This window comes from Acomys minous (genome assembly GCF_964271855.1).
Source record: "Acomys minous genome assembly, chromosome: 11".
Taxonomy (NCBI): domain Eukaryota; kingdom Metazoa; phylum Chordata; class Mammalia; order Rodentia; family Muridae; genus Acomys; species Acomys minous.
In genome coordinates, this window is record NC_140492.1 from 100941717 (window position 1) to 100969378 (window position 27662).

The 27662-nt window shown below is 45.0% G+C and overlaps 1 protein-coding gene across 1 annotated transcript; it reads right to left on the reverse strand.

Annotated features, from left to right (window-relative positions):
* Nucleotides 1–9788: 9788 nt before the first annotated feature.
* LOC311608087 (ribosome biogenesis protein NSA2 homolog) lies at nucleotides 9789–21821 on the reverse strand (the record flags this gene model as incomplete). Its single annotated transcript, XM_084800359.1, is given in 5 exon segments — nucleotides 9789–10599; nucleotides 10601–10748; nucleotides 20400–20516; nucleotides 21517–21569; nucleotides 21649–21821. Coding segments are annotated over 5 exon segments (1149 nt in total). The 3' UTR covers nucleotides 9789–9941.
* Nucleotides 21822–27662: the final 5841 nt, after the last annotated feature.

Consider the following 27662-nt stretch of genomic DNA (forward strand, 5'->3'; position numbering starts at 1 on the left):
AGTGTTTTATGTCTGTGTTAGACCCCCAACTTGGGGGGAGGGGAAGGCTGTCCCAAGGGCTTTTTTTGGTATCTTGACTTTGGATTTCGGCCGCTGCTCCTGAGAGATGGTCTACCACCCTCGCTTCACCTTTTCATCCTCTTCCCTGTCCTCCACGACACCACTGCATCAACTTGGAAATGGCACTGATGAGCACAGAATGTGACCTTGTGTAGGATAAGAACCCTTGCAGATGTGGTACCAGGGCAGGATGAGACCCAGATCCAATCTCTGGGATCCTGACAAGAGGAAAATGGGACTATGAGAGCCACTGTGGGAGGATAATGAGCTGGGAAGCCCAGCTTACCCAAGCTCCTAATGAGCCCCAGTTTCTCCTCCACCCTCCAGCTTCTCCCCTGCCCCCTAGCTTCTCCCTGCTCCCAGCTGCTCCCCCCCCCCCCCCACTCCTGAAGTCTCCTCAGTTCTTCATGCAACACAAGGAGTCCCCTTTAAGCTGCCTTTGCAGGGCTGCCTCCCTCCACTCAGGAGCTGCTTCCCCTGCAAAGCTCTGCCTGCATTCTCCACACACGCCCCCAAGTCTTGGTTCTGCTGCTTCTATGCAAAAAAGATTGTTTTTCAGTGACCAAAAACAGCACACAGAGCTAGAGGAGACCTGAAGCAGGCATGTGACAGCCAGGCAGAGACCTGCAGGATGGAGTTATGGATAAGCCAAGGAATGCCAAGGGAAGGCAAGGGCTCTCCCTGAAACCCTCAAAGGCAGCACTGACTTCCATTTTGAGCTTCTGGTTCCCAGAACCACTAGGGGAAAATACACTTCCAATTTACGCAGCGCCCAACTGGCAGTGTTTTTTGTTAGGGCAGCCCAAGGAAGCAGACACAATGGACGAGAGAGTTAAAAGAACTGAAAAGTGTGTGGTGAGCAACTCAACCTGTGAAAAAGAATCACTCTCTCTCCTGTCTATAGAAAACAAAAAATCCCTATGAATTAAGTCCTCAGAGAGCAACCCCAATTTCCTCCTTAAGAGTCAAGTCAAAGCTTTCAAATGGCCTGGCTTTAATGCCCGCCACCTCCCTTTGTTTTTGGTGTCAGAGACTTAAGCCTGAATTCCTTTGGTGACACTCAGAATAATCTCTCATCACATTACGAGTTTCTCAGTTCACCAGAGGATGTCTGCAAGGCTGTAAAACTCAAGGACAGATGTCTAGGATACTGTTATGATGTTAGAGGTGAGATGTGTAAGCAGGTCTCCTGAGAAACTCAGGAGTGCAGGTCACCTTCTGCAAACGAGTCAGTCCTCGCCTGCTCTATGCTACATTCATCTTTCTTGTTTAAACCAGTTTCTTTCTTTTTTTCTCTTTTAAGGTTTATTTATTATGTATACAGTGTTCTGCCTGCATGTATGCCTGCACACCAGAAGATGGCACCAGATCTCAGTATAGATGGTTGTGAGCCACCATGTGGTTGCTGGGAATTGAACTCAGCACCTCTGGAAGAGCAGCCAGTGCTCTTAACCTCTGAGCCATCTCTCCAGCCTTAAACCAGTTTCTTAGTCATCTCTCCCTCCCTCAGAACTCTGTATTAAGAACCCTCTTACATTTCAGATTTTTACCAAATAATTAATTGAATAACTAAAATTACTCACACCCCATGTTTGTGAACACCACCCAACCCCTAAAACAATTGTTGCAAACAAGAGCTAAATGAATCTGTATGCTTAAAACTATCCTCAAATAGATTAAAATCGAGGAGATCATTAAATTGAACTCCCACGAAGCTTGCCCTGGAGGGAGCCCCTCCCCCCACGTGTCCCTCAGTGTGACAGTCATTTACAGCACCTCCTAGAGGGAACCCCATCTCTGTGCCCTTTAGAGTGGACACTGGGTAGGTGACATTGCTCAGCGAAAACACCACAGTGGCATCCAGGAGTTGTTCTCCCTGGAGTCTTACCCAGTCCTCTGTCTGGTCACAGTAGATGACGGGCAGTAAGTGTGCATACATTTAGTAGGTTTGATACCATAGGCTGGGATTTACTCTAAACATAAGTGGCAAAATGTAACTTAGAGTCCTCAAGAGGAAGGGCAATGGCTCCCACACACCAGGAACTGGCTAGAATGCAGGCTGTGCTGAGGGCCTGGGTGCACTGGGAGGGCTTCTCATTGGGAGATGAGGAAACTAAAGGATGAGGTATAGACAGGGCGTGCTAAGACTTGACCGTGGGCCGCCTACTGCCAGAGTATTTCTTTCTACGCCCCTCTGCCCCTCCACAGGCTTGCTAGACTTTCTTGTTCTTATGTGACGAGTCGACCTTTTCTGTCCTTGCCCACTTCTGCTCGGAACTAACCTGCCCTGCATCCCATCTCCAGCTCATTGAATAAACTTATTCATAAAGGCCAGGCATGGTGGTGCACACCTTTAATTCCAGCAGCTGAAAGGCAAAAGCAGATGGATCTCTGTGAGTTCGAGACCAGCCTGGTCTGTACAGTGAGTTCCAGGCCCAGCCAGGGCTGCACAGGGAGATCCTGTCTCAAAACAAAACAAACAAAAACCAAACCACTACTACCACCACCACCGCCACCATAAAAAAACCCACCTATTCAAACCTTTCTTTAAAGGCCCCTCCCACTCTGACGTGAATGTGGGGAGCTAAGGGTTTAACTGGGAGGACTTGCCTAACCTTGGTTTGAGCTCAGTGCTGCTTGACATTTTTTAGAAATTAGAAAGATTTTAATAATTATTAATTATTATGTGATTTAATGTCAACAAAGTAGATGCACACATTTTAAATTCTTCCTCTGATTACTGTCAAACTAAAATTTCTGAGGTGAATTCCAGGGCCAATTAGTGTCTCAAGTAGCACATTTTGCCAGCTGGGACTCAGGAAGCTCTGATCATCAAGGTAGTGGCTGCCCAGAGGCTTCTGACCAAGGCTGTCTGTGGGTGCTCACGCAGAGGACCTCTTTCTGAGACCCCAGTGTCTCCCTCTTCAGAACAGGGACACTGAACCACAGGATGTCTGAGCTTCCTTCTGTGCTGTCCCACCCATCCCAGGTTGTCACTGCTTCTGAGGCGTGGAGGTAGACAACCCGACTCAATCGGAGATTCTGGAAGGTTCTTTAAGTGAACATGAAGGATAAACATGCCAACCAAGAGGGCCACACTTACGCGGTGACAAAGCAAAAACTGACAAAATTGAAAGGAAAGGCTTCCACAATGCCACAGTAGGTGACTAGTACAGCCATTTGCTTGCTCTCCCTCAATGTAACAAATGAAACAAGAATTAGCGTGGAGGGAATCTGCTTGGATGTTTGTTGTGTGTACCTCAGGGTTACATATGGCGGAGGTTTGGCTTCTAAGGTGGCAGTTTAGAGGAGGAGGGATCTTTGAGAATTGGACCCTATGAAGATGCCACTGGGGTGCTGTGTTGGGAAGAAATTGAGGTAGTTCTTGTGGGACCCTGAGTGGTTCCCACAAGAAGGATTTTAGTAGCTAAAACAAAAGCACTAAGCCTGCTCCTTCCTTAGCCTCTTTAGCTTTCTCTCTAGTACTGTGATCTCTTTTTGCCTGCACTTCCACCATTGTGGTGATGTCTGTCATGAGGTCCTCACCAGAGCTGAGCTTTGACCCTCCAGAGCTGAGAGCTAAACCTTTTTTTTTTTTCCAGACAGGGTTTCTCTGTGTAGCCTTGGCTGTCCTGGACTCACTTTGTAGACCAGGCTGGCCTCGAACTCACAGCAATCGCCTGCCTCTGCCTCCCGAGTACTGGGATTAAAAGGCGTGCACTACCACGCCCGGCACAACCTTTTTTCTTTATAAACTTACACCCTCCTCAGGTACTTCATTATAGTAACAGACTAATGGAAGAACAAACCCCAAACCCATAGGTATCCCTTTGTCAGTGGCCTTGGGATGTTTTTTTTTTTTTAACTTTTTCTTGATTTTTTTGTGAATTTCACATCATTTATCCCAGTTCCACTCATCTCCCAGTCCCTTTGTATCTGCCCTTCACCCTTGCAACTTGCACCCCAAAATAAAAACGCCACTACCCCATCTCGTTGTGAAAACTACAGTACGTCACAGAGCGCCACACAGAAAGCCGTTTTGTCCACATTTCTTTGCTTGCACATGTTCATTGCAATGAGTCATTTGTCTGTTTCGAGGCTTCCGGCTTCTTCTACGCTATCAATGCTGGATCCTCACAGAGACTCCTCTCAGATGTCCTGTTGTTGCCCTGTGTCATGGAGATTCTGCAGCTTTGGAGCTGCAGGACTGGCCTCTTCCTGAGCTTCAGCAGCTTGTGGACAAGACAAATGTTGGGGTGGGTCACCTCTCACAGCTCACAGCCCTGGATCTGGGCCTTGTTGGCGTCTAACCTAGTCAGCCCTCCAGCTCTCTTGCACCCACACTATCATGGTGGAGCTCTCCAGCACTGGCTAGCTCACCCAGTACCACAGCCTGCAATGGCAGGGCCAGCTCTCTGGCCTGACAAAGGTGGGGTGTAGAGAGACTTATCTTGTGGATTGTATAGATGCATTGACTGTCACTAAAAAAAAAAATTATGGTCTATAGGAAAGGGTAGAATAGAGGGCGAGACATCTGGTAGACAGAAAGGATTCTGGGATAGAGCCAGGCGTGGAAGATTCTGCCCCAGGAAGATGTGAGAAGGATAGGCACATGGTACCTGAGCAGAGATAACAAGCCATGTGGCAGAATGTAGATGAGTATAAATGGGTTATTTTAAGTTATGAGCCAGTCAGAGAAAGGCCAAGCTTTATGGCCCAGGTCTTTGTAAATATATTTTGAGTCCCATGAGTCAGTCATTATTCTGGGAACTGTGGGCCAGGAGGGAAAACAAACACACCATAGTACAGTTGGGGGGCAGGGGGTGGCATCTCTCCAGAGTCTGTGTTACCTCATGGTCTCCTGCATTCATGTCCTTGCTGGTGGCTCACACATAACCCTCTCCCCCTATCTCCCCACCTCCCCAACTCCCCTCCTACAACGAGGGACAGCTCTACTATGCTTTCCAGAGCGCTGCGGCCTGCAATGGATGAGACCAGCTCTCAGGAATGCTGCAGCCAATGAGGGGCAGGGCCAGCTCTCCACAGCCCTCAGACATCAGCATGGACCCAGGAGGCAGCCCACATCAGGGATGTCTGAATGACCTTTGGTGGTAACAGATTCCTGCTGCTTCAGGGGCACAGGCCAGAGACATGGCACAACCTAGTGTGTGTGTGTGTGTGTGTGTGTGTGTGTGTGTGTGTGTGTATGTGCTGACTCTTTCCACCTCTAAAAACACCAGATTCAAAAATGACTCCACTGATTCTAGATATGCTCTCCAGTTTCAAAATGTTCTCCCCAGCTGGACGTGGTGGCGCAGGCCTTTAATCCCAGCACTCGGGAGGCAGAAGCAGGTGGATCACTATGAGTTTGAGGCCAGGCTGTTCTACAAAGTGAGTCCAGGATAGCCAAGACTACACAGAGAAACCCTGTTTCAGAAAAAAACAAAAACAAAAACCAAACCAAAGTGTCCTTCCCAGTCCTTTCATTTAAATATGTGTTTAAATATTGGCTGCCATTCAAGTTCAGCTGGAGACCTCGATTTTTCAACTCAATCTTTTCCTTTTAGGATATTGTCTATATTTAATCATTTACCCCAAATTGTTCATCCAATATCTAAAGTCTCTAAAGGAGAAAGGCCATATTTTTTACATCTTTTGTATATTTCTTAATAACCAGGAAGCTATACATCCATATATGTTCAGCATGAAATAAGCCTTCAGTTTAATGCATGGGAACTTTAGAAGTGGGGGCCAAGTTAGCTGCATTGAGAAAACACTCTCCAAGCAAGCCTGAGGACCTGAGTTCAATCCCTAAGACCCAAGCAAATATTCCAGACATGGTACCATGCATTTGTGATTCCAGAAACAGAAGTGTAGAGACATGGCTCTCTGGGTTCGGTGGCCAGCCAGCCTAGCCTTAAGCCAGTGAGAGAACCTGGTTCACAACATAGGTGAATGGCACTTAGTGAGGAACAACATCCAAGATGAATTCTAGCCTCCACACACACATACACACACACATACACACACACTCACACATAAATAGAAATAAAAACCAAGCTAGGTGTGTAAGCTCAGTGGTAGAGCCTATGTTGAGGCAGGCCCTCGGTTTGATACTCAGCATTGTAAAACACAACAAATAAATAAATTTCCATTTGAAAAGCAATCACCGCATCACTGATGAAATTACAAGGCAATTCAGTGAGAAAACAATCCAATTTCCAAATAACCTTCTCCAAGAATTCACTGCTGCATAAAGAATGTTTCGCTGTTTGCACATCACAGAGGCGGGTTAAACTCTCATAGGAATGAATGAGCTGTCAACGCACCACTTTCTTATCAGCTCGCACAAGGAGTCAGGCTGCCAGATAAATAGAACGGACAGGATTATTGTTAGTGCCCGGAAAGTCAATGGACTCTGAGGGAGCCTGGCACTTACAAAGCTTACCACTCCTTTGTTCATGTTGGGTGTATGTGTGTGTGTGCACGCGCGCGCATGCAGGTGTGTGCGTGCGCAGGTGTGTGTGCATGTGTGCAGGTGTGTGTGTATAGACTGTGTGTGTGTGCGCGCACACACAAGTATGCACATAGGCCAGAGGTTGAGGCCAGGTGTCTTTCTCTATTACTCTCCATGTTTTTGTTTTCTTTTATTTTAATAACAATGTTTATTTTGTTTAAAAAAAAAAAACAATGTCTTTCACTGATCCCAGAGCCCATTGCTCACAGATTACCTGGGTTGGATGGCCAGCAAACTTCTGGGACCTCCCTGCCTCTGCCCTGGGGTTACACTTGTGCCATATCATGGCAATAACAGGTCCTCCAAGCATTTCAGCAGCCGCCCCGTCTCCTCAGCTCTCCAGTCGTGCTTTTGTTGCATTTAATTTTATTCCATGAACAGGAAAATGAATTCCTCAATAAGCTGTGACAATCCTTCTCTATACTGCACACATGTAGGAAATGAGCCCAGCCCTGATGTGCTGCCACAGAACGTAGACTATTTAGCTTTTGGAAAAATGAGAGCTCCTTGCTTCTTCAAGGAAAGTGATAATACCAGCATAGGCTGGGGCAGATCTGAGATTACTTGATGTTCTTATAATACTGCTAGTATTCTGATACACTCACCAAATCCCTGTAAATGCCCATGCCCAGGAGAGCATCCATCAGCACCATCTCCGGATAGTTAATTGATCATGACTATTATTGATTCCCTCTGTGTACTTTTTTGGCTATGTGTTCGATCTCAGTGGTACAAAACTTTGCAGCAGGGTCTGAAACTGAGCAAAAAGTGTTTCTAACCCCTGGAAACACTTGGACACACAGGAGAAAGACAGCAGAGGTTTTTGTTTTTTGTTTTTTTTTACTAAGAAACAATTGGCCCCTACTGGATGACTGTAGTGTAACTCAGCGATGAGGGCCCCATCTCCTCAAATCACAGTCACTGTCCCTTTCACTGCTTCTGTCTCTTCATCCACTGGGCATCTGAACATCTTCAAGATGGAGTCCTTAGAAATAAGTGTTCGTGTTTCTGCCCCTCCCCAATTGGAAGCCAAGCAACATTGCTCTTACAGAGTCTCCTATACACCCTTGCAGCTGTCCACTGGACATGACCCAAGTATTTCCATTACCCATGGAGTGGGTTACTAAGTGTTCTGATTCAAGCCACATTCACTATTAAATAGCACACAGCATCTTATATTTCATCTGTTGAATACAACGTGTGCTTATGACCACAGGATACCAGGCATCAGCAAATGCATGGCCCGCTTCAATGACTTTACCTTGACTTACATGCAAGACAGGACTCAGTTCTGACTTCGGAGATCCTTGTCCAAAGGATCTGGTCCCTTAAGTGGTTGTGTTAGCCACTATCTGCCACTGTGACAAAATGCCCGAGAAAACAACTTAAAAAGACGAAAGATGTAATTTACCTCACAGCTTCGGGCTGTTACTTCCTGCTCCTCTTGCTTCGTTGCCCTGGGACTGAGAAGAGGCCCCGCATAACGGCAGTAGGAACACAAGATGGACCTCACATGAGGTCTGTGCCCCCAGGAGCTGATCACCTCCCAACATTTCCACCAGCGGGGACCAAGACAGGTGACTATGGAGAAGATGTGTCACATCCAGAACATCGCAGTGGGTGAATGGGCCCCGTTCACCCTGGCTCTCTGTTCTGTCATCTCGTGCCAGCTGTCAGTCTCCCCACAGCACCTTGTTGGTACTTTACCTGTGGCATTCCTCCTTCGGCCTCATTCCAATTGGAGCTCTCTGGTTCTCTTTACATGTGGGCTTCATCGTCTACTAAGATTAAGCTCCTCGACAGTCAAGAATTTGTTACCCACATACAGAAGGCCCTTCGGGACATATACAAGGCCTGTGCACACAGCAGGTAGGGGGTGCACATTTGCAGAGTGTTTTCGGGTGCGTCATGAATTAATGGTTAATGCTGAGATCCCTCCAGTCCAAGCTCCTTATAGGCTCCTCTCTATCTTCATTCCGTCCTTTAAAGTTCCGTTACAGGATCAATGCAACCTTATTTTAAAATCTACGAGCGTCGCCTAAGTAAAATTAGAGAGCAAACTCCCCATATGTTTCAACCACATGTAATACTTCTCTGTACCACAAAGGTTATTTCTCGCGGCTACTCTCCGTGCATTTATAAACGCGCGTAGAAATGTGATCGTGCTAAGCTTTTGTGGGCTGATTTTTAAAAAGTAAAATGCGTAGTCTAGATGGAGCTAAATATAGCAACAAACCCTTGTGTCGCTGTCTGGTGGCTGCAGAACATTTCATTATATAGATGGACCTGTTCTTCCACTTTCATGTTATTTGTCAATTTTTGAATAAATGAACCCAGTAAAGAGCTCTTCCCCCCCCCCACCCCCAGGATCTCATGTATCCCAGACTGGCCTACAACTCACCATAGAATAGGAGGTGACCCACCTGGTCATTCTACCTCCATCTCTCAACGCTGGGAACAGCTGCAGAGTGACACAAAACAGCAGTACTAGTCAGCGACACATAGTTAATGAATTAAATCCTATAAGGATATCACAGAGAGAAGGAAAAGCACCAGGTCTCTGATTGCCCCGTGCTTGCATAGACTTTGACATCACATATGAGAACTCAGGGGACCCAGCACTGAGCCCCCACCACCGAAATGAAGACCGAGCGAGCCGGAAACACTTCTGACAAGTATGCCTTGGAAAGTATGTCTGTGATTCATCCACTCACAACGAAATTAAATTCTAGAAAGAAGCTGCTGATTTCTTTGCCATTGAAGAGACTGGAATATACAACGTGAACGCTCTGCTATTCATGACTCAATTTTAAGGTTTTTTTTTTCTTGGCAGTTGAATAAAACATTCATGGAACGATTAATCTGACATCTGATGTTTTATAATACCGGAGACACGAGTGTTGACGTTTCTCCGTTTGTGGCTGAAGGAAGCCTGTGGAATGGGATGCCGTCATCTCATTGTTCCCTGCTCCAGACCCAGGACACTTCCTAGACTAACTGTTCAGGCATCATCCATCTCCCTTCATCACAGCTCATATTAGTCAGCATGATGTTCAGATAAAAATGACTCCTCTTACTCATGGAATATGACAGGCTTTAAAGTGATCTAAAATATATGAATAATTTCAGTTATAACCCCTAAGGCATATTCTAATGGGGAATACTAGAGTAGCTAGTGTCCTGTGATTTTTTTTTTTTTGTAAAACTGGGCAGTTTTAATTTTTCTTTACAATTTAATAAATACCTCTTGATGACTGCACATGGGGTAAGGCAGCTTGGTGGTTCAGAAAGATCACAGCGATGGTATTTTTCCGACGGTGCGTAGTCTGTGGTAGCGATTGGAGTGGCTTGTATGAAGTCTCTGCTAAAGCAGCAAGACTGCGTTTATGCACCCATCATTTTCAGGATTGTTGGTAACTTGGGCATACCTTCCCCAGATAACCTTGCCTCCTTGTGTCACAAGGCCCAACTCGCTCACATTCACTTCAATAACTGTACCTTTGGTGATTACACCCAGAGTTGTATATAATGGGGATGATGGATTCTTTTTCACACCTAGTATTGGCAGGCAAAAGGTAGCTTTCAGCTCAGGATGTGTAACATGGGCTTTTATGATCCGCAGGCCCATTGGCCTGGTGAACCTTTCATATTTAAGTGGTTTTCTTGTAAAACCATCACCAACAAAGCTGACTTTAGTAACCACCCTCTTCAGCACCTTCTTTTTCCTTTTTTTTGTTTGGATAACCCTCAATCCTTCTGTTTCTCCTTGAGCATGGACTTTGGGTAGAGGGACTTCCCATTTTCCCGCCTTCTCTTTCTGTTTCTGCTTAATCATGTTGGAAAGCACTTTTGCTCTGGACTGTCCCTCTCTGTCCAGCAGGTAGGCAGGCACGGCTCCCTGTGGAGTCTTTGCATCATTCTTCTGTTTGGTGTTTCCCTTTTCATGCATCTTAGTGGTCTTTTTCGTTTGTCTTTTCTTGGCATGGCGCTGTATATGGTAGAGCTTAGCCTTCAGGCCAGTCTTTTGCTGTTGTTGCCTTCTTCAAACATTCATGGGCCTCCCGACTTTCTTTCTTTCTGTTTTTCTCATAGTAATCCAAATGATACCTATATCGTTTATGGTGTAATTCAATATATTCATTTTTGTCACATGTTGACAGCCACAGAGCAGCTGTCCGTGGCCTCCCGGGTGCCAAAAACCTCTTAACTTCTGGATCTCACTGGCCCATGAGCCTAGTTCATGTAGGGCAGAACGGGAAAAGCATCATTAACATGACACCAAGGAGAATGATTCTGGTTGCGAAAAGGCACCTTTTTACAGCCTCAGATTTGCCAATAGAAAATGCATTTATTCTAGGTGGAGATTTAACACATCGGAAGGAGAGTCTACAAAACAAAGCCAGGGAGTCTCTGGTTGTGTGCGGCTCTTCTTTCTCTTTCCCTCCACACATCCTCTCTCCCTAACCCACACTCTTGTTGCAAGGTATTTGATCACACTGTGGACCCTGAGATTGTGTTGTTTACTGGAAAAATCTGTTTTTAGTTGCAGTGCGGCTCAGCCCTAGCATACACCTTTAATCCAAGAGCTTTCTGCATGAGTATTGAAACCAGGATTAAATAAAGTCAGTCATAGATCAAGAGGTAGAGCAAGCAACCAGTTGACCGAAAGTGAACATAGGAAAAAAACCATAGAAAGAAAAAGGAAGTCAAGAGGATGGATAGAGAGACAAACAGGAAGTAGAAGGGAGAGAAATTCAGCTTGAGGGGGCTTTTGAGATGGCTTTTTGGGACGTTGGCTGAGAAAGAAGGTCAGTTGGGTGCTTTTTCTGCCTCTCTGAGCTAGCAGGCTTTCACCCCAACATCTGGTTCCTGATTCTTTATTGATAAAATCAAACAATTCAAGTTTTGTTTAAAACAACAACAACAACAACAACACTCTCTCAAAATGCAAAAGCCATGGAAATCAAGAGTGGAAAGAAAAGTATTCATCCAAACCCTCAAACAAGAATAATAACAAGATCCCTTGTCCTCAAATCTAGGAAGATGAGAGCCCTGTTACAAGCCCTGGCTTCTTACCAGCCCTGGCTGCTGCCCAGAGGCTGGACCCAGAAAATCACATCTTACCTTGTGCTTTGTTATTTGCCAAAGGCTGTCAAAGGGCTTGTTTATCTTGCTCCGTGGGACAAGAAAGTGAAAATCGAGATAAATCAGGATAACAAGCGCATCTGTTTGAATATGTTTTCAGATGCTACGGGAGGAAAATGGGGATGGAGGTGGGCCTTTGAAAAGAGGCATTAGGGGCTGGTGAAATGTCTCAGCTAGTAAAGGCACTTGCAGCCAACTCCGATCCCTGGAGCCCACATGGTAGAAAGAAAGATCCATTTCTGAAAGTTGTCCAGTGATCTCTACGCACATGTGCACACACACACACAAACACACACAGTTTAATTTGTTTTTATTTCATCATACTGTATTCCATAAATATAAACAAATATTTCAAGTAAATATTTTTGACAAAATATATCTCAAAGTAACCCGAGCGTGGTGGCGCACAACTTTAATCCAGCACTAGGGAGGCAGAGGCAGGCGGGTTTCTGTGAGTTCGAGGCCAGCCTGGTCTACAAAGTGAGTCCAGGACAGCCAAGGCTACACAGAGAAACCCTGCCTCAGAAAAAAAAAATCTGCAAAATAAATAAATAAATAAATAAATAAAATATATGTCAAAGGCAGATATGATACCAGCAACCCAGTCATGACTTTCAAATGTGGTTTCGAGTTGGTTCAGTGCTAAGGCATTTGCCTAACATACCTGAGACCCTAGGTTCCACTCCCAGCCCCATACTGAGGTGTGGGGTTGGGTTGGGGGGGGTGAGGGGAGGGGGTAAGAAACCAGAACTATCATAATGTGATCATTACCAGAGAGTTTCTTTTCTCTCTGATCATCTAGAAATCTCCTCATAGCAAAGAGATTGCTTCTAGCTGTTCCCGTGAGCAGCTGTGCTAAATGTCCTGTGTTCCTACTCACACCTGAGTGTGTGACACTCCCCCTGGTGTGCTCAGACTTTAGTAAGTGAAAGGCAATTTCTGTGTGTGCAGAAATGAAACACTGCAGTGGTTTTCCATCGCCAAGCTATCAAACACAGTTCATGACATACAGGCAAGTTGTGTGTAATCCCTGGATACATAATGGCAATTCCATGTCTTCTTCCTCCCACTCAAGAGAGCATTAAGTATTCATGTGATCGAATACTTTGTTTTGGGGGCATTTGCCTTAAATATACTCAAGCGCATTTTTTCCTCTTTTTATCAAAAATAGATTCTTTTAGCCTTGCGCGGTGGTGCATGCCTGTAATCCCAGCACTTGGGGAGGCAGAAGTAGGTGGATCACTGTGAGTTCAAGGCCAGCCTGGTCTACAAAGTGAGTCCAGGGCTACACAGAGAAACCCTGTCTCGAAAAACAACAACAACAACAAAAAGAAACAAAAAATTCTTTCTCATACATTATATGTTTTTTTGTTTTGTTTTGTTTTTTGTCATTGTTGTTTTTGTTTTTTGAGACAGGGTTTCTCTGTGTAGCTTTGGCTGTCCTGGACTTACTTTGTAGACCAGGCTGGTCTTGAACTCACAAAGATCCACCTGCCTCTCGAGTGCTAGGAGGAAAGACATGTACCACCACACCCGGCCCTTACATTATATCTTGGTTACAGTTTTCCCTCCATCTATTCTTCCCAGCTTTTCTCCCTCCCCATCTCCCCAGCCATGCAGATTCATTCCTTTTATCTCTCATTTAAAGAAAAGGCTTCTAAGAGATAACAATAAAGCATTACAAAATAAAACATAATAAGAAAAAACAAACAAAACTCATCACACTGAAGTGGAAAAGGCAATCCAACAGGAAGAAAAGAACCCTAAGAGAAGGCACAAGAATCAGAAAACTACTCATTCATTCACTCAAGAGGAATCCCATAAAAACACTAAACAGAAAGTTATTAGATATCTGCAGAGGAACGGGTACAGACCTGTTTAGGCTCTTGGGCCTGTGCTTGCGGTCTCTGTGAGTTCATACGAGCCTTGCTCAGTTGGTTGAGAGGATCCTGTTCTCCTGCCGTCCTCCACCCTCTCTGGTTCTTACAGTCTTTCTGTCTCCTCTTCCACAGGGTACCCTGAGCTCTGAGGAGAGGGATTTGATGAACACACCCTAGTTAGAGGTGTGTGTTCCAAGGTGTCTCTGTCTCTGTCTCTGTCTCTGTCTCTGTCTCTGTCTCTGTCTGCCTGTCTGTCCATCTGTCTGTCTGTCTCTCTCTCTCTCTCTCTCTGCATAATGTCTAGCTGTTGGTCTCTGTATTTGGTGCAGAAGGAAGCCTCTCTTAGGATGACTGAATAAGGCACTAATGTATTCATATAACAGAATATCATTAGGAGTCATTTTATCACTACTTTGTTGTTCTTCCTCTTTTTTAAAGACCAGTAGTATTTGGTTTTACCCTAGATCTCTAGGCTATTTGGTCTCTGGTTCTTGGTCATAGTCATACAAGCAGTGTTGTATATGGGTTCCATCTCATGGAGTGAGTCTTAAGTCAAGGTAGCATTGGTTGGTTACTCCCACAAGCTCTGTGCCACTATTGCCTTAGCATATTTTACAGGCAAGACAGTATTGTAGATCAAAGGTTATTTTTTTGTTTGTTTGTTTTGTTTTGTTGTTTTCTTTTTAGCTGTGTTGGTGTTTACATTTCTCTTTTTGTAGCCTGCAGAGTACTTTCCTATACCAAAGACACTAGAACCTAACGGTGAAGGTTCTATGTAGGCACCAGCTTGACCTCTCCATGTGCAATGAGTTGTGTTTTCCATGCCAAGTTATCAAAACACATTTCACAACAGACAGACAAAGCATGCAGTTGTGTGTAATCCTGAATACATTATTGATAATTACATGTCTCTTTCCTCCCACTCAAGAAAGCATTAGATATTTATGAGAGTGGGAGTTATTTTATTTGGGGGATTTGCCTTGAATATATTCAAATGAATTTTTATAGCACATCCAAGGTTAAGTTCACTAGACCCTGTGAGGTGTATGTTGCTATGACAAGTCCTTCAGGTAGCTGACAGTCACAGCCTGTTTTAGACATACGTCACTGGGTAACAAGTGGGTAGGTGAAAAAAGGAAGAAAGGCCATTTTTCTTGGAAGCAGAGATGGAGGAAAAACGTGGGTGAAAAGAAAGGAGATGCTTGCAGTATGGAGTGCCAAGTTGTTTCCCCAAGTTAGCAGCCATGGCTCAGAAACAAAGGGAGCAGCTTGACTGTGTCCTTTATGCTGGGGAGTCACAAGGCTTGGGTGTGAGGTGGAGAAGACGGCCTGCCCAGGAACCAGCGTGTGAATATGGAAAATCATAAGGGGAGGGATTCACTTGGCAAAGTCTGTGTCACTGAACTGTCTTTCCAACACCCCCTCCCCCCAAAAAGACAGGACTCACCACTGTAGTACTAAAAACGTTAAGTCAGTTTCAACTTTTATACTCAAAAAGAAATTCTTTCAAAGCAATCTATCTAGGATGAAAGGCTATAACGTAGCCAAATCTTGCAGGTATGTTATCATTAGCCCAAGTGCCAAGACACCAGAAAGGAGCAGAGGACACTGAAAAGGGTAGTTACTGAATGTTCAGTAAGGAACCATTTATGGACTCGAGAGCAGAATGGGGTGGGGGAAGGAGCAAGGCATGGTGGTTGGTATGAGAATAGCCCCCATGGTCTCAAATGTTTGAATACTTGGCTCCAAGCTGGTGAAACAGTTTGGGAAGGATTAGGAGGTGAGGTCTTGTTGGAGGAGGCGTGTCACTGGGGGCAGGCTATGAGATTTCAAAGGACTCACATGATTCCCACTGTGTGCTCTCTCTCTCTTCTCTCTCTCTCTCTCTCTCTCTCTCTCTCTCTCTCTCTCTCTCTCTCTCTCTCTCTCTCTCTCTCCCTTCTGCTCGAGGATCCAGATACGAACTCTCAGCTTTTCCTGCCGCCATGCCTTCACTATTCCTATTACTTGCCTTGGTCATGGTGTTTTGTCAAACAGCTGAACAGTGACTAAGAGATGGCATGTCATTTGTCTCCAGCTTGTGGAGAACATTGCCCTTTGCTATCTTAACCCATTAACCCCTCACCATCTTTGAGCCACCTTGGTGCTTATGTCCTGCAATCATTACTTAATTCAAAGTTGTAAATGATGTTTAATTATCTCTTACAATATTCCAAGCACTGGTTGATATTATTTTCTAGGGAGATATCTCCCACAGCAGTTTATCCCTCATGGTCCAGGTCATAAAGAAAGTGAGTAGATGCCCACTGTCCACCTGTCATCAGCCGTCAGATAGCTAGCTGCTCTACTAGAAGTCCCTCAAGGTAATTGCTAAACTCCTTTTGTGAATTATATTTACATTCTCTTTGTGAAATCACAGCTATTAATGTTCTCGATGAATCTTGTTATATATGATGCTACCTATATTTCATTTCAAGCTGTTTGGTCTCTGGCCAATGGAAGTCTCTTTGGACTAGTGTTTATGCCTGTTCTAATCCATGTTGACCTTAGAATGTTAATTTCTTTTCAATGGACACTCCCCTAGGAGCAAAGACTCAAATCACGCCTTAGTAGAAATGAGGTTATTAATAACTGTTATTTGAAGAGTTAGAAGTATCTGGTTATGAGTGGAAATATTCCGTGAGTATAAGGGAAGGTCCAGGAACCAAGAACGTCAAAGGCCGTCTCCAGTGTGTTACTTGGCATCAGAGCCACAAGATGTGAGCTGAGCGTTGGCTGGCCAAGGTCCCTATCCAGATGGAAGCAGCGTGCAGGCTGGTGAAGCGCCTCATGTGCTGGTCTTTGGGAGACCGTGCATCTCTAAGGCATCTGGTTGAGCACATGACGGCACTAGGCATCCCGGAGCAGTAACAGATGGAGCCCCTAGTGCTCTCAGATTGGTTTCCTAGGAAGCAGCCTTGTTCAGTTTCCATGCCTGGAGTGCTCCTGGCCCTGAAGACTTGACACTTCTCAAGAGCCCTCTAGTGTCCAGGAGCTGCCGTTTCACCTCTCTGGCTCTCTGCAGCCTTCTGTCTTTCTTCAGCATCACCACCATCTCTCCGGTACCATCACTACATACAAACACAGTTTGCTTTGTTCTGTCGGGGTCACCATCTTGACCATTTAGCTGTTTCTTATTGTTGTGGCTTCTTTCTTAGTCACTCCAGCTTAAGAAGCGGCTATAGCCACCTGCTTGCTGCTGCTGCTAACAGTTGACTTTTTGGCTCGGCCTCTCAATGCAGCCCTCTGCTTTAATGTCTCTGCAGCTGGGCTTGCTGCCTTTGTAGCCCATCAGGGCTGAGTGGATGTCTCACTACTATCTACGACAACGTTCCTGCCATGGCTAGGTTGTGTAGGCTTCCCTGCTGTCATTTCCACTCACTGTCCCCGTGGTCGCCACTCCGTTGTTTCTGCTGCCACTGTTTCTTTTCTTCGTGTTACCAGTTCAGCCAGCTCTTCTAAAAGTGAGCAAGCAAAGCCTAGTGAAGAGATGGCCCTGACTCCTATTGGACTTGCTGTTGAAGACAAGAGGAGGCAGTAGAGGACAACGGCATCTCCCAGCTGGTCCACCAAGTGATTGAACATCCCAGGACAGGGAGACTGCACCAACCGTGGCTCACCTGCCAGATACACATGGGTCTGTGGCTACATCAATCACAGCACTGGCCTTTTGTACCAGTCCCAGTGGTTCCAGTGCTAGGCTACCACCAAGGGAAATGGTCCTCCCAAGGTCTAGGTGTGAATAAAATAAATGGCTTAAGGAGTGTTCACAGTAAGAACTTGTTTCCACTAGTGTTTGTTTTTAAAGTGTTTAGTAGCTCACTTCCGTTACATTTTATTTACTTTCTGCACTGTGTGGGCCCGCCCGCACCAGGGTGCCCATGTGGAAGGCAGAGGACAGGGGTCAGCTCTCTCCTTCTAGCACATGGGTCTCAGGGATCAAACTCAGGTCGTCATGCTTGTTGGCAAGGGCCTTCCTCCATCTTACGGTGCCATCTTACTGGCCCCAAGAGCACTTATTATAATTCTTGACCATGTCCTACAGGAGAGAGACGGGTCCCCTTCACCTGTCGCAGTGCTTTCTGCATTATAAAACTGCAGGTCACTAAGGAGCAACTTGTGTATGAATTTCTCAACTGAATCAAATGTGCTAGGGCTAAGTTTCCACCCTGTCACACTTGTGAAAGTCCTTTGTGAGTGGTGAGTGTGTGTGTGTATGTGTGTGTGTGTATGTGTGTGTATGTATGTGTGTGTATGTATGTGTATATATGTATATGTGTGTGTGTGTGTGTGGTGAGTATGTGTGTGTGTGTATGCTACTGAGGATCAAATTCAGGGCCATGGGCACATGGCCACTGAGCTCTGTCCTAGCTTATGAAGGCATCGCCACATTTACACACTATACTCCCTGAGATGGACATCTTCAGTAGACTTTGTTTGTCTTGAATAATTCTTTACTGAAAGGAAGTGATAAGAGCTTAGAAACTGTCCTTTGAGCACGTGACAGCTTCGAAAGTCAACATGACCTGAGCCTTCAGGTGCCATGTGACGAGCGAATCCCACCTTGGTTTGCCACGATGCTTTCCAATGTCATTAGGGGTTGTTTGTATCTTATAACATCTTTGTAACCGCACAGCCAAGGCCGAAGGATGAAAGGGGCGTACATGTGATCTGTTGGCTTTTGATGTGTTAGCCAGAAAATGATGCCTCTGACCTGTGCTGCTTCTAATTTCCCAGCTGGTTATATTTTTCTGTGGATTCTAGAGGAAAAAAATATTACCGGTGTTAGTGATATGAACCAGTGTAATATCTTGGTGATGATGACCTGATGCGGTGTTTTCCTTGAATGCTTCCACTGCCCAGGTTAGTGACCCCTTGGCACAGTAGCCCTTAGGTGAGGCCATTGGGAAGAAACTTAATCTAAAACATTATACCATGGGGCCAGGACTTCCTTGTCTATAGAGCAGCAGTTCTCAACCTGTGGGTCGTGACCTCTGACAAACCTCTGTCTCCAAAAACATTTACATTACAACTCACAACAGTAGCAAAGTTACAGTCACGAGGTAGCAATGACAATAATGTTATGGATGGCTGGTGCCCACCACGACGTGAGGAGCTGTATTAAAGGGTCGCAGCATCAGGAAGGCTGAGAACCGCTGCTCTAGGGAGTAGCAGCCCTAGGAAAAGGCCATGTTAATGATTTAGCCAGCTCTGCGCATGCCCTCAAAGCATTCCTCCTTGAACAAAGTGTCCTGAGGCTGCTGTGTGGAAGACAGTGTGGAAGGGGATCTGTGGGTCTCTATTGAACGCTGGCTTACAGTTTGAGTTCAAAGGACATCAAGACTGTGGACTAGCTTTTATGACGGCTGTTCTAGCCTAACTGGTTGATTCTTTCTACCATGTGGCATCTGCCTCAGGCCTTTGGGGTTGGCAGCAGGTGCCTTTATCAGATGAGCCATTGTGCCGGCCTTCTTTATAGTCACTCTTTTGTGAGGGTGTCTTTCAGAACGAGACCCTTTTCCTCTGGCTTTTCCCACGGCCTCACCATTGACGTCAAATACTGATACCAAGGGGGGGTATTTCTTTGTTTACCTCACTAGCTTGCCGAAGACCGGACCTGGCAGGTGACAAGACGTCACTGTGGTCTCACAGTCAGGAATTTCCTCAGACCCTAAAGACGTTTTTTTCCTTTGTTACATTTCTTAAAGATAATACTGGGTTTCTGAAAGAAAACAGCTCTGAGGGATGTGCGGCTCTCAGAAGCTTTTATGTTTGATAAGCCTGCCACCTGGTGGACAAGTGAGAAATGGCAGGCCAGGTTACAAACTTTGTCTTTGTTGAAGATCTAGCATGAACAATGCATCAACTGGCCCAGCTTTAGAGAACAAAATAAATAAGACTTTTCTGAAATTATTTTTATGACATTCTCATATCTTTCTGTAGAGGAAGATTTTTTAAAAAAACTTAAACATGCTTTAAGGAGTCTCGAGGTGTACCAGCTGATAGAGGGTATGCCTGGTACGCGCAGAGCCCTGGGTTCTAAGCCCAGCATTGCATACACCCACATGGTGGAGCATGTCTGTGATCTCAGTACTCAGGGGGTAGAGGCATGCAGAGTAGAAGTTCAAAGGCATTCTTGGATCTTTGCTTACATAAGGTTTGAGGCCAGCCTGTGACATGCGAGACCCAGACTTAAAACAAACTCTAAGGACCCAAAGAGACACCGGCAAAAGCAACAATGCTGAATGTGGTGTGCAGTGTCCTGTAGCTTGCAGATGTCTCGAGTGCTCCACCGCAGGGCAGATTCCATGCACCAGAACTCTCATGATACAGAGTGCATCAAAGGAGGGGAGGACCCTCCCTTTACTCACCGACTGCCCACAACTGGGGAGTCACAGAGATGGCTCATGGACACCTTTACCCCATCAACTGGACACAGCTGATAAGTTGAGACATAACAGCCAAGCAGCGATAGCTGGGGTGGATTAGCTGCATTCTTCTGGGAATTTTTGACTCTGACCTGAAAGATATGGATGCAGAGTACTGACCTGACTGGAGGTCACGTGGGTCAGGAGACATGGCGGAGCTTTGGTAAAGGGCAAGAACAACACTGAGGGGAAAAATGATCAAAGCCAGACACTTACAGACCAGGAATATGTAACACAAACCCTTCTCCCATGTTTGACACATCTTATTCATTTGAAATTAGTTTCTGTCCTAATTAGCTGGCAGCCTGGCACGAGACTCATAGAGAATACCCCGGGAAGGACTGGCCAGAGGTTTCCTGGAGTTGTTCACGATAACGCGACTGAGCGTCTGACTGTGTCTGCTCATGTTGGGCTCTGGAGAAGCAATTTCAGAATGGGAGCTCTGCTCTGCAGGAGTGTACAGAGTCAGGCCCTCACCAGTAGTGTGCGAGATAACTTAGAGAGTCAAGGAAGAGGCTGTTCCCATCAGGGGACACTGGAGTAACTCCTAGACATTTCTTTCACACAAGTAGATTGGTGTTAAATGCACACGAAGAGGAGTCCGGGAGAGAAGGGATGGTGTGTGTGTGTGTGTGTGTGTGTGTGTGTTGCAACCAGGGGGAAGCCACATATTGCCCTTGTGCTGCTGGGGCCATTTTTAAACGATGTCTGTATGGACCGTTGCTCTTCACTCGGCCCTCTATCTACCCCATTTCCCAGCCACACTGGTGCACCCTCAGCTGAGGGTAGGTGGGTTGGAAGGAAAAGTATAAGCATTGAAGAACCCTAGAGAAAATAGGTTTGAAAAAGGTCAAAGCCTACCGCAGGCAGTGCTCTTAACCTCTGAGCCATCTCTCCAGCCCTAGGTGTCATGTTTTGCTTTCAGTTTTCCTTGACGTCATGGAAGTCTAATTCCCTGTAGTTAAGGACTTGTCAGTAAGAAATCTGAAGCAACTCTGACCCTCTCTTGGCTGGTGCGCTCAGACAGATGAGGGACACTGCAGAAGGCCTTGCCCGGGACTTTGGAAAGGGGAAAGAGAAAGTGAGAGGGCCGTTGACCCCAGGACAGCTTCTAAGGCCCTCCTACCATGCCAAACCATCACCTCAGAGAGTTTCCTGAGCCCCACCTAGTTTACAGAGTGACGGCCATTTAATTATTCCATTTATATAGCTTAAGACTCATACATCAACTCCCACCAAACTCGAAGACCTTCCTGCTCTGGTAGTCAGCTCTGCTTGGGGGTCTGCTTTAGTCAGTGTTGGGCCCAGAGTTTGTACAAAGGACTGCCCACCAGCACTCAGTGTAGGAATCGGCACCATCAGATCAAAGCCACATATGGCTATTGTTTATGACTAAGCTACCACACTGGGCTCCAACGTAACTAGCTAAAAATTACGATGGAGTTACCCACGCCAACGTTCCACACCACCAGTTCAGAACTAAGATGCTTATCTGAATTTCTGGGGAATGAGCAACACCAAGAGGTAAGAGCCAACTTGCCCAAGCAGGACAGTTTTCACGGCCAGACGATGAGGTTACCCTTCTTTAATCTTTATCTCCTTTACTCCGTGTAAAAAGTAACGGGAGTCAGATGTGGGGATGTAGATGCTCGCGTGCTGCCTCTTCCTGCCCGACTGAGCGGGCGGTTCATGAATTAGATCCAGCTTCAGCAGCAGAGACCCAATCTTTGCAAGGACTAATGTGACAACCATTTGTTTTCTACAGCAGAAATAACTTGCACATTTCAGTCTATGTTTGCTCTTCTGTGCACTCTTCAGTCCTTGTTGTAAAACAGACATCCTTCTATGCGCCGTGAGAACTTGCTATGCTTTATGGAAGGAAGCATTGCTTGAATCTTGAACTGCAAAGAAAGCCCATTCACTAGGAGGTTAAACTAAATATCACTGTTTTTCACATCTTTTGTTTTTATTCCTTATAGAGGGGAAAAACCAAACCAAACCAAAAACACTGATAATTGCTAAAAAGGCCAAGGCTGCTCTTTATCACCCTCTGGAAATACCAAACCTGAGAGGTCTTGAGGCAGGATGAGGACAAGGAAAATTATGAACACATGAGAAAGAAAGGGGGCCCCAACTCTAGAGTCTGGTTAAAGTCTCTTGCCAACTATCACTCAAGAATTCCAATACAGGGCTGGGGAGATGGCTCAGAGGTTAAGGGCACTGGCTGCTCTTTCAGAGGTCCTGAGTTCAATTCCTGGCAACCAAGCTTCTGTAACAAGATCTACTGTCCTCTTCTGGCCTGCGGGTGTACATGCAGACACAAAATTGTAGACATAATACATGAATAAATCTTTAAAAAAAAAAAGAATTCTAATACAATTAACATTATTTGTTGTTTGAAGGTTTCCAAAACAGATGGAATTTCACATATATAAATGTGTGTGTGTGTGTGTGTGTGTGCGCGCGTGTGCGTGTGCGTGTGCATGTGTGTGTGTGTGTGTGTAGAGGGGGGAGTGGATTTTCAAATGAAAACGTTAAAGCAGCAATAACCCAGACTTGGAGCCTGAGTGCTCATGACTTTGGAAAATTCCTTACTTCCTTCTCAGATACTGTCAAGAAAGTCTTCAAAGCAAAAATTACTCACTTTTGTTTAATGACAGTGAATTAACTGTTTTTTTCATTTTTATTTATTATTGGTGTGTGTATGCATGTGTGATGTGCATGTGTGTGTGAGGGGGATGGTCATGTGTGTTGAGGCACACATGCAGAGGTCAGAGGACAATGTTGTGTTCTCTCTTCCTACATTTACATGAGTTCCAGGGGTCAAATTTTACACTTAACTAGGCTAGTCTGGCAGGAAAATGCTGTTAGTCCACTGACCGACTTTGCTGGCCCTTAAGTCTTATTTTATTAATTGTAATCTTGTCAAGCACAGCTCAAAAACTATCCTGTGTTCTAATTTAATTTCCTTAGTAATTTTGAAGATATTAACTTCATAAATCTTCCATATTCTATATATGTTATTATAAAGACAATAGAATGCCATCTCCTGTGAGAAGCACACTCCTGTGCTCTCAGATGTGCCTTAGTCTTTTCCCTGGGTGCCTGCAACCTTCTCTTCTTAAGTATGCTAAAGAAGCCTTTTGAAAATTAATTTTTTAAACATGAATGTTTTTGCATGCATGTATACAATTGTACCATGTAAATACCCAAGGAGGTTAGATGGTGGCATTGGATGCCCTGGTACTGGAATTATAGATGGGTAGGAAGTAAGGGAGTGCTGGGAACTAAAGTCTGGTCCTCTGCAAGACCAGCAAGGGCTCTTCACCATCTTTTCAATACTAAAGACATTAAAAAAAAAATGACACAGGGTCTCTCTGTACAGCTGTCCTGGAACTTACTATGTAGACCTTCAGTTCACAGAGATCTGCCTGCCTCTGCCTCCTGAATGGTGGGATTAAAGGTGTGCGCCACTACATGAGGCCAAAGACATCTTTTTATAAGCCCCAACTCTGCTTCATAGTGGAATGTCTGGAAATCCTTTTCTGCTGTCAAGGTAAGGATCTAGCTTTATCTGAATGCATGTCCCTAAAGAGGAAGGGAGTGTGTCTTAGTTAGAGTTTGTTTGTTTGTTTGTTTATTTATTTATTTATTTATTTATTATCATGTATACAGCTCCTGGCCTGCATGTATACCCACAGGCCATCAGATGGCATCAGATGACATCATACATGGTTGTGAGCCACCATGTGGGTGCTGGGAATTGAATTTAGGACCTCTGGAAGAGTAGTCAGTGCCCTTAACCTCTGAGCCATCTCTCCAGGCCTTAATTAGGGTTTTAGTGCTATGAAGAGATACCAAGAGATACTATGGCAACTCATATAAAGGAAAACATTTAATTGGGGCAGGCTGAACAGTTTCAGGGGTGGGTGAGTCCATTATCATCATGGCGGGAAGCATGGCAGCATCAAAGGCGTCCTAGTACTGGAGAAGGAGCTGAGAGCTCAACATCTTGATCCAAAGGCAGCCAAAGGAGACTATGAGCCACACTGGGCATGGCTTGAGCATATGAGACCTCAAAGCCCGCCCCCCACAGTGACACACTTCCTCCAACAAGGTCACACTTCCTAGTAGTGCCACTCCCTATGGGCCAAACATTCAAACACACGAGTCTGTGGAGGTCATTCCTATTCAAACCACCATGGAATGTATTCTTTAGGCTGCTTCTGAGGGCAGCAGTACTGTGTCTTTGCACCTCCGGCAGCTATGTCTCAGTTTTTGTTTGTGTTTTCTGTTCAGTACTGCCTAAGAAAAATTAGGCTACTTTTTAGCTTTGTGAGTTAATTCCAGGTAGGTTAATTTTGAGTAGTTTCCTCTTATTCAAGAAACACAATTGAATTTATTTCCTACCCAACCATCTTTTCCCCCTACAGTGCTCTTGTCTTCAGGCAAAGCTATTTCTGTAACAAATAGCCTTTGGGAAGTCTGGGCTTGACTGCGGGAAGGTGAGGAATCGATCTGATGACGTTTGCTGCGTTCAGCAGCATGAAAAAGAGAGTCACAGTTCCTGGAGTGAAGCTTGACGGGTCTTGGTGACGGAGGGGTACTCAGGTTCACTGGACTCCACCAATCACGCATTTGCATGTCATGCTTTGCTTATGCAAATGCACTCTCAGTAATAATCTAAATTATTCTTCTTAGGTCTATGGCCCTGTCCCCTGTCTCCAGCCTAAATCACTGTAACCGTATTTCATTTCCCACTATTTCTTTCCCCAGGTACTACCCCTGTCACCTCTGTCATTCCTCCCAATAGCTGTCACAGAATTTGAATCTTGCAGAATTGAAGCTGTCACATTTTCCTCTTTTAAAAAGAGATGTTCAGCTTTTCTCTGTTGCCAGGTGAGCTTGCATTGGCCCCCAGGGCTCAGTAGAAAGGCTCTAACCAAGTGATCCAAGTCTGCTTCCACACTCTCCTCAAATCTCTACAACCTCAGCTGCAGGACGCTCCCTTCCAACTCCCAACCTTTTTTGCTCATAATTCCTAGAACAGGTGTTGGGAAACTGTGTTTTGTGTGTTTTTGTCTGGGGGCTGTTTCTGTGTAGCCCGTAAACTAAGGTGATTTTCACAGGCTTAAAACTTGGAGGAGGAGATAAGCCAGGGCATGTTGGCACATGCCATTAATCCCAGCTCTTGGGAGGCAGAGGTAGGTGGATCTCTGTCAGTTTTAGGCCAGCCTGGACTACAAATCAAGTCCAGGACAGCCAGGGCTACACAGAGAAATCCTGTCTCAAAAACAAAAACAAAAACCAAACAACAACAACAACAACAATGCACAAACAAACAAAGGAACAGAGCAAACCAAACAACCAAACAAAACTGGAGGAGACAGAAGCAGGGAAAGATGAGGGAAATAAAGCTAAGACCCAGACACATTTCCCCTGAGTCTACTCTGCTACCGACTAAGTAGCATAGCCTATGGAAACACTAAGTCCCCAAGGCTGACTTTTTCTCATCTGCTAAATAGAGATTAGAATTATAATCCGAAACAAAAACCAACTGTGGGAATTAAGTATCGGGCAGTGGGCAGCGACTGTGCCTGATTGTAGAGCAAGCCAGCTGGTGCCACGGGTCTATTGCGTCTCCAGCTCACCCTGCGTTGCCATGGTGCCTGACATCTAGACACTTCTCACCATGTTGGTGTTTCTTCAGTATGCCCCAAACAAGGCTTGGACATAAGGGCTCTAAAGCAGCAGTTTGTGCTCTGCTGTGCTCTGTGTCAAACTAAGAACAAGGCTCCCTCTGCTTGTATGGGTTTGTGCAATTGACGACGAGCGTGTGTTTCACCAAGTTCGCAGTGGGGGCTGCTCTCTGATCTCCTGTCTTCTCCTATGTAAACATAAAGGCCAGAAGATGCGCGGGCAAGGGAAAGGTAGGAGATGTGGCTTTTAAACAGTGTTAAGTACGACACAGAAGATCTAAGCTACACTAAATGAGCGAGTTCCGGCTCCCTAACAATCCTCAGTGGTCCGCAACCTTCCTTAATGGTCTCCACCCTTTATTGCAGGTCCTCATGTTGTGGTGACCCCAACCATAACATTATTTTGTTGCTAAGTCACAACTGTGATTTTGCTGCTAATGTAAGCATTTGTGTTTTCTGATGGTCTTAGGTGACTTGTTGAGAACCACTGCTCCCGAGTCTAAAATTCACTTGTTGCCCTTATCACTCTCCTATCCTGCTGCGTCAGGAAGGACTGTGATCCGAAGCTCTGATCCCATAATACAGGACCTTGTGTTCTTTGCATCGGTATCGAGTCCTGGTGGTCTTTTTTGGGGGGTCTCGCGATCTGGGTAACCTCAGCATAATAGGTGCTGAGTATCAAACCAGGGCCTCACTCATGTTAACACATGCTTTACCACTGAGCTAAACCTCACGCCCAGCTCGTATTGTTGTTGATGCTATTGTCTGAGGCAGCGTTTTGCTCTGCTGTTGCAGAGCCTCCTGCCTCCTCTTCTCTTGCTATACAGCCCTGGCAGCTGTCAATTCACCTGCCTCCATTTTCTGAGTACTTGAACTACAGGCATGTGTCACCACGTGTGACTCTTTGTACTTTTGAGCAAAGATTTTATTCAATCCTTGTATCTGAACATTGGAAGAAATTACTCAAAATTAAAATAAATATTTCCCTCTAGTTTAAAAAAATACCATTGTATATATTCATTGTACATAGTACTATGTCGCAGGGGGACATTTTGTATGTTTTTTACATTAATTATATTTTTCCCTTACCATCCCTTACCTCACTTCTCCCCATCTCATTAGTTTTTTTCTGTTCCCCTCAAGTTGAGGGCCTAGACAGCTTTGCTTCTAATTTCATGCCATACAAGATATATCTTAATATCTTAATATTTTATTAATATTATATCTAGATAATATGTCATAAATGATTTTATGAATCTTTATGAAACTATATGTAAGAGAGAACACATATTTGATCTTTTTGGAACTGGCTTAATTCCTTTAACATAATTATCTCAAGTTGTATCCATTTTCCTACAAATAACATAACTTTATTCTTTATTGTTGAAAAATTACACTGTATATTTTCCTTAATTACTTTGTTAGTCGTTGGTTCTTCAGCTTAACTATTGTAATTAGTGCTACAAATCTCTCTGTGAGAGAGGTATAGCTGGCTCATATGGTGACTATGTATAAAAATAAGTATTTTTTATTCAGAGTTTTTAAAAAGGCAACCTACAGAACAAAACAATTATGTGGTTGTATTATGGTAACAGACTAATACTCAAATGGGAAACATGGAGAGCTCTGAAGTAGACCTCTAGCTATGTAAAGGACATGGTCTTAAGAAAACTATGTCCACACTACCCAGAACTCGAGAGGCAGAGGCAGGTGGATCGCTGTGAGTTCGAGGCCAGCCTGTTCTACAAATTGAACCAAGGCTGCACAGCGAGACCCTGTCTTGGGGAAAACAAACAAACAAACAAACAAACAAACAAACAAAAAAGAGAAGAAAACTATGCCATATATAAATCCTTTAATCTGAGTAGAGACTGAAATGTCAAAAGTTCACATT